We start from the raw sequence: 12378 nt of genomic DNA, 5'->3' as shown, positions 1-12378 counted from the left end.
TAGTATTTTTAAAAACCATTATCATATTAATAAAGGGCAAAATTTAGTCTATAACACTTAAAAAATTATTCTCATTACTGTAGCTTACCTGGTATACTGAGGACAATTTGTAAAAAAGTCTATGAGGCATGCCAAAAGGTAGGTTTCTGGAAGGTTGAACAACGTGTTGAGAACATACACTCTGGATTCATCCAGGAGCTGGAATTTGTTGGGGTACAACTCATACACTTGTGAACTGAAAAATTGACACAAACATTGAGAAACATTGAGAAAACAAAAAATTGAGAAAATCCATCTCAGCACATAGCACAAACTTTACTTTGACCCTCAGCACACAGTGAAACATTATGAATAAAAATTAACAAGAATCTAAAAGCATAAATACATGACACAAAACACCGAAAGGACAAATTACATATTTAACTTGATGGAAACGAACCAGGATCTTCCAATTTATGGTTAGTTATGCTACCAGTTCAACTTACAAGCCAAGGCTTTCTTATATTTTGCAGTAAATTTCATCTTTCGCTGTTTAAAGATAACTTTCATTCCATGCGGTTGCATAACTAAGGGGGGAAGAGGGGATAGATACCTCTGAAGCCTCAGAGAAATAAAAAATATTTGAAGCTATTGCCTTTTTTTGGTATGTAATAACTCCATCCTTTCAAAGTTTGCCAAAATAATGCAAAATGTATTTCTAGGTATGTCATTTTTCAACAATTTGCCGTCAACTCCTCCCCCACCCCAGGCCATCCCATTCCCTCCAAAGCACATTCCTAGTTATGCCACTGTGTATGAGGCTGAATGCAAAGTCAGTGGCAAATGCAATGCTGCATGAAATTACAATCATAAATAGAGTTAGCTTACATAAAACAGAGAAGGATTTTAAAAATTAGATCAGTCAAACAGCTTTGATAAAACTTCAACAAAACACGCTATCAACAAAATATTAAGGATGAAAAAAATCAGAAAAGCTGCACATGAACAGCAAATAATTTTGTTGCATGACCAATACCATATGAGCTAAAACTTGAATACCAAGATTATAGAATCTATAATCATAAAAAATCCCTAGTCATTAAGAATATAAACTTATCCATATCCATATTCTGTATAATGTACAACTATCGGATTAAACATAATTTTAACTTGGTACTTAGGTTCACAATAAATATTTCTGAGGTAGTATGTATTGTAATACTGGGAATATTTTTAAACAGAGTCCAAAATTAAGCTATATATCACACGCTTTTTAGAGACTTACTGCTTCAAGAATTCAAATCCATGAACACAGATTAATATGTTGCCATAGGCATCAACTTTAAGGAGATTTCCATACAGGGAGTCAAACCATAGGCCTCTGCAATACAAAACAGAATATCATTTAGGTACAGAGTAGAATTTAATGTAGATAAAATTACACATTAATTAATTAAATTGACAAAAACTGAGTTCAACTCACCTCACAGGAAATGATGGGTCATATTCAAACTCTAATATTTCACTGGGGTAGCCTAAGGAAACTAATCTCTGCTTCAGGAGATTGAAGCCAAGGGTTTCATACTGAGGAGATTTATACTCTGGAATAAAATAGAGGCGCATTTCATTTAATTAATACATAGGTATGTTATCAATAAAAACTAAATTTAAGATAAACATATTTATGCTACTCAATGAGTACAACTATATTCATTCCAGAAATTACAATTAGAATAGTACGCATTTTGTTGGTTACTACTCAAAAGATATTTAATTTATCAAGGAAAAATAGCAAACCAATGCATTAAAATTAAAGAAACTTTAAAATAAATCTCTAAAAAACAAGAGTTTGAATAGGTACAGGTGAAATGGCTGCCGTGACTTAGCTAGAGTGTGCGTAACTCATGGTGGCCCTTGAGTTTGGCATCCCTATGTACCACTACAGCTTACAGCAGACCCCAGCGTGCCAACCCCTTACGAGTTTACTCAGAATAGACAAGTCCCTTTCCATCCCCCTGGTTACACCAATGCCCAGATGGCTTCCAGTAATATAATGAAGGAAGGGGATCTGAGGGAAAAAAACTATTTGGCAGCTGACAATTTGCTTCATGGCCAAAAGCTAACTGAATTTTAATTACCACTTTTTCTTCAATAATAATATGGCCAGAATAAGGTCTTAAGCTGGCCATGTGTTTGAAATATTTTAAAATTTCTCACTAAGCTTGCATCTTTTTCAAGCTATGACCAGACTATGTTCACAAAAATATGATAACGTACCTCATTGAATAACCTACATCTTTAAGCCACATTATTACTTACTTAATTAATTCCTACAACCAAAATTAAAGGGCTAAGATATACCGATACAGAATCAAATAATGAGAATTAAAACCCATTGCTAATGAAACATTATAGTTTGAGGCAAATGTGGTTTGTTCATGGGTGATGGGTGAAGGGGGGTATAGCCCCTTCCATTGGGTCCAAACGCACACTAGACAAATTGAAATTTTTTTAGGTTGGCTCTTTATACAATACTATTTATTTATATTTTCCAATACGTTTACCTACTTTAACGAATTAAAAAATTGAATTGCAAATTAACTCTAAACTTAGGGCCTATTCAACACCCTTTTGGTATGTTACAATCCAATGGTAGATCCAGAAAGAGGATATGGGGGCTATATAGCCCCCGTCCTTGGATATCCAATTTACACAAGATAAAATGGTAATTATGTTCGGACCCCCACTACTGCTGGGAGGTCACCCCCCACTTAGCCCCCTCTTGTCCCTATCCTGGATCCGCCACTGCAACACTTCAACGGGCCACACAAGACTTGACAAAATCACTCTCAATACTGATATTAACAAAAAAGAAGAGAGGATTATCAGAATTAGTGCTGGAGGAGGATACCGAAAATCATTTGGATGGATATTGAGATAAATAAGAGCATACACTGAAGAATAGGAAAAGAAAGGTACTCTGGAGCACTGCAATCAACGGAAGAATGTACTAAATTGGTTACACCATTAGTTCAAGTAACTTCAAGGGAAACAGTGGGAAAACTTACAGAAAAGGTGCCTTGAGGAAGACCAAGAGATAAGTAGGTATTCAGGGCAGTCTATGAAAGATATGTACAGGGAAGAAGAACTATAAAAGGTAGTTGCATTTATCCACAACAATTATCGCGGAAAAGTGCAACTGTCTTTTAAAGTTCTTCTTCACTGTATCCTTCTTAGACTGCCCTGACTGCTTATCTCTCAGTCTTCCTAATAAATCTTCTGTTAAACAATAAATTTTCATGATAATTGTGGAAAAGTCCAACTGCCTTTCCTTTCAATATGCCAAACTTCTACTATATCATGCCTGAATCAGTTGAACTTACTGGGAAGACGAACCATGAGAAGGCAAAATAACCAGTTAAGAACAGGAAGAAATGGAGGTCTTTCAGTATATCTTTGATAAGAATATAATACTACCCATGCATGTGGAGAAATAAATGAGGTGGAGTTAGGATGGGAGATGGAGTCCAATGGAAAAAAATTTTCTTGACCTCTAATGTATTTCAACAGTCTGACAGGACACTGATTTGATGTTATAAAATACAGAAATGGTAATATGATGTTTGATGGTATTCCATGTAACTCCTTGATATGTAAGCTTCTTGAACTATACCTGGTCTCAGGTGCAATAACTACATTTGCTAATTGATCTCAGAATCTGAAATGATACAAAAAGCTGACTCGTAGCACTGTATTCACTAACATGGATTTAACATATTGACTTAAATCTAAATATTCTTCCTTTTCCCTCCCAAAATATTTCCTTGTTTCTCAGTGCATCTATGCATCAAGTTATTTCTAGTTCCTTACGTTTATCGCATATTATTAATTTGTAATATTTAAATCAGGTGGAAAATAAGGATTGCATTTTGCAACTGAGCTGAATCAGCTCAATGTGTTTACCGCTCAGACCTGACCTATCATTCCAACGTGAGATTTCAGATTGATTTTGAATGTGAGCTTGCTCAGCCCTCATACAGACTGGTGTATAAAGGCCTGTTTACACGATACATTAACACGTACGAGTTAATGTACGTTTGCGTGAATGATTTTTGTGGACCGGAACGGAACATGTACGAATACATGAACCAAATTAGAACAGGTTCTATTTTCTGTGCATGCATTCGCCCAATTTGGGTGGTCACACGGTGCATTTTGGTGTTCATTCTCGCATTCATACATTTAGACATTAACCCGTACGTGTTAATGTACCGTGTAAACAGGCCTTTAAGATTGCTTCATTTAACAATCAGGATTGAGTCAGCCAGACTGATTTCAGTTCAATTGGTAAACATAGGGAATGGTTATTCGTAACCAAGGAAAGTATTTAAAAGAAATATCTTAAATAAAAAAAATGAACACTCACCCGCCAGTGTGTAGTCCATATCAAATCCATAAAATTTGATATTCTCTAAATGCAAACTCCTGTTGACAAAAATCCTGAAAAGATAAAGAAAACATGGTTACCAGTTGACCCAAATTTTAGATTCGAGTAACTTCCTCACCACAATAAATGACATGGAAGTTGCCAGCATTAAAAAAGCTAAGATTGGAAACAATAATTTTATAGAAACTGCTTCTATTGAGAACACATTCCAAAGTCCACTTCAAACTAGAGATGACTATCCAAGGGGATAGTGTAACATAAATATGACAATAGTCATTTAGTGAATCATAAATAAATTGTTCTACAACAGATTGAATGACTGAATTTTATTGATGAGAAGGGCATAGCTATTTATATACTCAAACATCAACATTTATACAATAAGTTTCCTAGAATGAAAAAATGTTAATTTACACTTACAAGGATTGCGGTCCAAAATATTTCATAGTCCAAGTTATTTCATGCACACTAACACTCGGTAGCCATATGCATATACAGAAAAAGACAAGTGAGACCTCCTAATGGGTTAGATGAGTGAAAAAATAATTTGAGAAGGTATATAACGGTGAAAATAGGGAGATATTATACGTGTGAGGTACATATATCATACCTCCTAACATATACTTTCTAATTTGTGAACTGGTGGTAAATATATACTCATGAAAGTACAACAACCTTTAACGTCTCATGCGTGACTTGTTATTTGTTATTATTTGCTGTACTGGGTTGTGTTTCTATTGACATGGTTGTCATGTTGTTGCCATAGACTCATTCTGTTTTGGTGAATGGTGGATCCTGTTAGTGGAAGACATAATGATGAATTGTGAGAGGGATAAAGTATGTTATAGAGAAACACTACCTAGCAATTTTTTTTTTTTTAAAGTTAATCACAAAAGTATACAATATGCATACACTTATAGTACCTGCACAATAGAGAATTCTAAGCACCTTAAAAAACCTTCTCATAAAGCATTCCTAAGAATTTAGTAACTCTTATTTCAAATAATAAAATGGAAAAACTGTACAAATAGTTCAAACATTCAATGGCATAGTCATAGCCAATGGTATCTGGGACTTTATTTGTAGCATTAACTGGCTGGCATCCATACGGATGCGATGGTCTGTAAGACATGAATAGATCACTTTAAAAAATTGAGCTCTTGGTCGTACCGAGAGAGGGGCAAAGAAGAGGAGCAAAAGATATAAAATGGTCATATTTTTCAAACAAGCTTTATTAAAACACAGGAAAAACTAAATAACTACAATATATGTAGCAAGAGTACAAATAATTTTTCAAGCATAAAAAACAAAGTATTGCTGTAATTACAAATAATTTTTCCTCACCCCCCAGTTTCAATTCAGGGTACACTCCAGATTCTAACCATAATGGAAAGTGCAAAACTAAGTTTAAATTTTGAACATGCATTGCAATGCAATCCATCGCATCGCATGCAATGCTTAGTATACTCAGGGATGTTAACAACAATTTCTTTTAGCAGACTCTGCATCAGAGACAAGGCATGGAATAGTTTTTGGTGTCTGCAATGTACACCTCTTCTTACATGTTAGTCAAGTTTAAAATAATATTTAATGACTATAAGGACCTACTGATAGAGCATCTTTTTTTGTAAAAATGTGTTAATAAATTTCCACACAGTTTTACTTATATATTTTGCAGTTAAATAATAAAATTGGGGAAAGTGCAGTTTAAATGATACTATGAGTATCCATTGCATCCCATAATGCTAGAGAGTAAGCATAGATGTATTTATTTGATGGCTATAATAAATAAGTTCAGAAATAGTAATTTCTGAAAGGCCATCCGGCGTTGCTAGGGAATGATAGAACACAGACAAATGGGAAGCTTGGAATTCATGGTCGCATATCCGGATTTTTAAATTTCCTCTTTGAGCGAGTCAAGAGGTGTGCCTACCCGGCAGGATGTCGAACGCGTCGGACGCATGACATGATGCAGAAAACGGTAATGATAAAACAATGCAAAGGACGAGTTGAATGCGACCGAAAGTAGCACGACGGAGTTTAGGAACATAAGATGCCCCTTTGGTTGCAATCCGTCCAGCCGTATGGAAACGTAAGCCGTAGGCAAACAGATATCCTCTTTTACATATATTATTACATATTATTATTGCAGTATTCTACCGATTAAGGTAGGTTTCCATGGAGTACTGAAGAAGCATTCTGAGAGGCTCCCTTCCCTTCAAGCACTTCCCTCCTCAATTCGCTGTAAGGCCTAATCCCTTCATTCCATCTAAAAATCCTATTCTCTTCCTTCCCCTCCCTCGTTTACCTAACATTATACCCTCTAACACTGTCTTCAAAATCTCCCCCCCGCTAAGTACCCCATCCATCTATACCTATAAGGTAGCTTTCCATGGAGTTCTTCAAGAATTCTGGGAGCCTTCCCTTCCATCATGCACTTCCCTCTTCAATTCACAATAAGACCTACTCCCTTTCATTCTATCTAAAAATACTATTCTGTTCCTTCCTCTCCCTCGCTTACCTAACATTCTTCCCTCAAACACTATTTCAACATCCCCTCCCCGCTAAGTTCTCGCTCCATCCATAACTTCTGTCTACACCGTTTCTCATCTAAAAGCTTCTCCTCACCCACCATGTCCAGCACTTCTTCCTTTCTCCTCTTCTCCGTCCACTTCATCTTCTCCATTCTTCGCCACACCCACATCTCGAATGCCTCCAATCTTCTCTCGTCCTCCTTCCTCAGTGTCCACATTTATGCACCGTAAAGAGCTACACTCCAGATCAGACTCTTCACAAACCTTTACTTTAAACTCTTACATAACGATTCTCTCAGAAGCTCCTTCCTGTTCGTTAACGCCTCCTTTGCTTATGCAATTCTCTTCCTAATGTCCATACAACTGTATCTGTTTTCCTCTAATGTGCTGCCTAAATAGTTGAATTGCACTACCTGCTCGAGTTTTTCCCCTTTTAATTTTATCTTGAGTCGCATTTTCCTCGCTCGCGATGCTTTACAAAACCGCATGACCTAGGTCTTCTTGCATATTCATATTAATCCTCCTCCTCTTCATATTAATCCTCATCCCATACTCCTCGCAACGCTCCTATAACGCATCCACTAGAGCCTTCAGTCCCCTCGCTGACTGGCTAATCAACGCCTGATCATCAGCGAACCTAACTGATTTAAACATCATTCTTCCCACTTTCACTCCAGCTTCCAACTCGGAAACTTTTCCATTTCCTCACACTGTCTTCTCCACCAAGCCTCCCTTGCCCTCTTAGTTTCACGCCGTATTCGATTATTTAGTTTCCTATACATTATTTTTCCCTGCTCTGTGCCCACGTTATTCCACTTTCTCCTCCATTTCTTTAATAATTTCCTCCGTAACCCAAGGCTTCTTTATCCTTCTGCTGCTTTCTCTCCCCTATCTTTCCGTATTCCTAGTCCAAAATCTCCTATTTCGTGTCCACCCCTCCTCCCTTCCCCGACTGAGGCGTTCCAATCCCCCAATCACTACTAAATTTTTCTTACCCGAAGTTTCTCTAAATATTTCCTCTAACTGTTGATACACCTGATCTACTTCTTCCGCCCTATGATTACTAGTGGGCATATACACTTTAACCACCACAAGGTTGGTGGGTCGCGCCCGTCGCGCCTCAGTTTCTACCAGCAGAATCTATCGCTTTCCTGGTCTATACCTACCACAAGCTTACCCATCTTCCCGTTTAATACTATAGCTACCCCTCGCTGGCTTTCCTCCCCACCACTATATATATACCTATAACCATCACTCCAATAGTCCCTTTCACCACCCTTCACCACTCACCACCCTTCCACCTCACTTCGCATAATCCTAAGATATCTATCCTCCCTTTACCCATTTCCCTACTGATATTTTCTAACTTCCCCGCCCTCATTATTGTCCTCACATTTTTGGCCCTACGCTTATTGATGACTTCTTCTTCTACATTTTCATAGTCTTCTTTTCTTCTTTCTTGATTGCTGTTGATGATGATAGGTCTCTACAAGAACTTTGCATGTTGACGACCCCGAGGACCTAGCCGACGTCGCTGCCGTGAACGACACCCGCTCTTTGCGGACGGGTCCCGTACGATGAGTTTCTAAGGCTCATTTTCATATTTTCAGGGAAGAAATAGTTGGTAGGGTTTCCCAATTCCGTTTCAACAGTGTTTTTTTACGTGAAACCATCACGTCGATTACCTTTCGTCTGGCTCCCACCCTTCAAATTATCTGGCATGGGTGGCCCTAACGGGAGTAATATATATTTAATCTCGCCAGTGCAGCTCTATATCCACATTCCTCAAATCTCTTTGGAATCCTCTTATGTAAGTTATAAAAACACGACTATTTAGAAAGATATTTACTCGACCAAGAAAACAGATATCCTTGAGCCCACCGATAGGTATATTTGACAGATAAGACGTCATTTGTTGTCGTAAGAGCCGACAAAGAGAGAGAGGATGAGGCAATGCCTCGGAGAAATTGTAGGAAAATTATTTCTGAGGGTATTTATCTATTCATCATGCGAGGGAGAAGGCGCGGATTCACCGTCTAATTTGGGGAAGGGATACCAAATTTTGCCCTCTTGCCACATTCCTCTTACTCCATACACCGCCTTTACAACGTAAGAACAAATATCCGATATTTATTACTGCACGGAAACGGAACCCTGGGCGGGCTCGCGGGGATATACTCTATGAGTAGAGATGGGTCAAAAAGAACCGAACTGCCAAAACGAACTGTTCACTGAAATGAACCGGTTCGAAAATGAACCGTTCTCTAAAACACCCTGTTCACTGTTCATGTCGGCACTGCACAATTGCGGCATACTCGGTACAGTAGGTATGATCATCAAGAGGCATTTTGAACTGCAGCTTACTCGAGCAAGTGCGTTGTGGGTACAACAGATGGCGGTTACGACGGAGGCCATCCAAGGCCGCCGAAGTGCGTCGTAGACGACCGAGCCCCTCCCCTTCTTTCTCTACTATTCCCCTCCGTCGACGAAAACGAACAGTTCGCCACTGAACAGTTCGTTCTAACTAATATTTGAACTGATATTTAAAATATCAGTTCATTCGAACCGTTCGTTCTAACTAATATTTGAACTGATATTTAAAATATCAGTTCATTCGAACCGTTCGACATAACTAATATTTGAACTGATATTTAAAATATCAGTTCTTTCAAACCGTTCGAAATATTAGATTAAATATTAGTTTCCTCGGGGCGTTCAGTTAGGATATCGCGTTCATTTTGATTGCGTTTTTTGAACATTTGTGGATTTGTGGATGCATCTCCAAAAATATTGTTTAAAACGCGATTCATGAACTTAGGAAACGATTGAACTCATGATTGTGGAACATTTTTTTCGGCCCCTTTACCAAGATGATCTTTGGACTTCGTTTTTGGCGCCTACGATGAAATTTTTTAATGTGGATGCATCTCCCCACACAGCACATCGTTGCCAGAGGACGTCCGCTGCGCGTCCGTCGCGTCCTCTCAGTGTCCGCGGATTTTCAGGACAGCCAGAGGACATCCGCCGGCTGTCCTGGCCATCCGTCCGCACACTGTCCTATCTTGGATGTCCAGCGGACGTCCAGCTAGTGTCCCATTATGCAGGGTTTAGGAGTTTTGGTTTCCTCTTAAAACACTCACCTCCTCAAGGAGGAACTCCGAGAGAAAGTCTCGAGATCCTCCTCCGAGTAGGGAGTATAGGAGAAGGGAGAAAGAAAAAAAACTCTCTCTCGTTTCTGAAGCCAGAATACTTCCTCCCGATCGAGGAAGAGGAAATTTTTCGTGGAGGAAGAGTTATTTTGAGGATTATTTTAGGTAACCAAGTGTAATCCTTTTGTTGGAGTGTGGACTCTGGGAGGAAATTATAAACTATTTAACGAAAAAAAAAATTTGACATTTTTACCGCTTCTATAGTTTAAGAACAACAAATGTACGCTATTTTTAAGTTTTACATTGTTTATAACAATTAATTAAGTTTAAACAAAGTTAGCAACAATTTAAGTAACATTTACGAGCGTTAAAAATTTCTACATGCCTTACGGGTTAAACAACAACAATTGAACGAACTTATGACTCTCTACATTATTTATAACAATTTTTAAAGTTTTAACAAATTTAGCAACAATTTTAGCAATTTTCAAAAAATTAAAAATTTCCGCATGTTGTACGGTTGAGAAGCGTTGGATGAACAATAAACCCGTACTCTTTCATGATTATAAAAATTACTTAAATTTAGCAACTTTTACAAAAATTAACAACAGGAATAATGGAATTTATCGATTTTTACTGAAATTTTATATTATGTACCAATATCCTGCCGACGTCGCGTAGCCATCTCGGGGACATTCCATTCCTGCAGGTTAAATGAACTCTTTCAACTTATTGATTAATTAATATTTACTCTCTAGGGATTAAAAAATCTCAGAGGCGATTGATTGGAAAGTATTTTAATGAAACATAACGCTTTAAATTCATTTTAATTTTTAATGGTAAGAATTCTCCTAAAATTATCACGGCATCGATGGCCTCATTCCCAGATTAGACATTGTAATTGTCCAATTTAAGGATAGGCAATAGAAGGTAAGTACTGCCGTACCTTTACTTTATATTGAAATTCTAGATTTTTTGGTGGCGAACGAATTTTGAATCTACCGCTACTCCGCGATACAGATTTTCCCATGGTTCTCCACATTCCTCCGTTCCTCCTTTCCAACAGAGGAACCGGAATGGAACACCGGAGACAGCATGGTGGTTTGGCGGTTACAAAGATGCAGCTACATGTATTCCAAGTAAGTTTGATGTGACATCCAAATAATTTTTTCTTGGCGTTCACTGTCGGCAGTATAGTGTTTCCGCATGCTCCTTATATTTCTTATAACTCAGCCTGTAACATCTCGAGGAAAAATATGGCTCTGCTTGGAACAACATGACCGTCTCGGTAAAACCGTTACTTGGCAACTAAAGGTAGCGTCTTTTTCCGTTGTTCATGGTGAAATTTTCGCTTTTGTTCCTTGTTTACATGATATAATTTAAAGTGGAAGTTCTTGTACTATAGTCTCTGTACGCGAGAACGTATAGGAAATAATGTAAGTGCTAGCGTATAAAATAGAACCTGTTGTTTTGATAACGTAGGCTACGGCTGAATTTGTTGTCCGAACGGTCCGTTTGGTTCCGTTCCTAAATCAAATCAAGTAGGGTTCTTGGCAATAAATATAACTAGGAATTGACCCACATCTCGTGATATTAAAATATATATATATATATATATAACTAGGAATTGTACTTACGTGTAACCGGGGGATTTTGCAACACGCATATATGATTAATAGGTTTCACGTAAATTATTAATTCTTTGAAATCGGAGTACACCGTGTGATTTCTTTTGATATGTATATTCACGCACGCATCGAAAAAGAACATTAATGTTATGATAGGATGTTAGAGCGTAGGTTTCCGCGGCGATGGTTTGATCTCTGCATTTCTCCAGGGTTTTCTTCCGCGTCAGATTGTTGGTTGACAACAGTTTCGCTGGCTATCCTGCCAGCGTCTTCAGGTCGAAGGGTTATGATAGGATATGGCGATTAAGGTTATGATAGGATAACCACCAATGTTTAGCCTTTTTACAAAAAGTTTTTATACTCTTTATCTGTTTGATGGAACTAGGTTAATAATTAAAGATTTTAGGTCCTAAATAAATAAATGATCTATTATGTCAGTAAAGATAAGGCTTAGGGATTAAAAAATTACAATGCCGACGTAACTTTTATAGCGTTTAATATATTTTTTCTGCCCAACTTTGCTAACCTACTAAATTATAAACTAATTTAACTACAAACTAAGTAACTGTGCTATTAGTCATCCATGCATTTAATTTAGTGGAAACTATAGGACGACTGTAAGAAACTTGGGATGAATCTAA

General features: G+C 37.6%; 1 protein-coding gene across 7 annotated transcripts in view; it reads right to left on the bottom strand.

Moving 5' to 3' along the window:
* LOC124156169 (cytosolic purine 5'-nucleotidase) overlaps window positions 1-12378 on the bottom strand; it is a 207768-nt gene that overhangs the window by 16053 nt on the left and 179337 nt on the right. For 6 of the 7 annotated variants that reach the window (XM_046530534.1, XM_046530535.1, XM_046530530.1 and 3 more), the window contains 4 exons: window positions 4406-4479; window positions 1463-1580; window positions 1265-1360; window positions 89-235 (listed from right to left, as the gene is read on the bottom strand). In XM_046530534.1, coding sequence (XP_046386490.1) covers window positions 89-235; window positions 1265-1360; window positions 1463-1580; window positions 4406-4479 — 435 coding nt within the window. Of the gene's footprint in view, window positions 1-88; window positions 236-1264; window positions 1361-1462; window positions 1581-4405; window positions 4480-4846; window positions 4940-12378 lie in introns of those variants that run through there. The other variant, XM_046530536.1, reaches the window with a different exon arrangement.

The sequence above is a fragment of the Ischnura elegans genome, chromosome 3, assembly GCF_921293095.1.
Source record: "Ischnura elegans chromosome 3, ioIscEleg1.1, whole genome shotgun sequence".
NCBI classification, from domain to species: domain Eukaryota; kingdom Metazoa; phylum Arthropoda; class Insecta; order Odonata; family Coenagrionidae; genus Ischnura; species Ischnura elegans.
The sequence above is the reverse complement of the archived record's forward strand: the minus strand, read 5'-3'. Positions and strand labels throughout refer to the sequence as shown.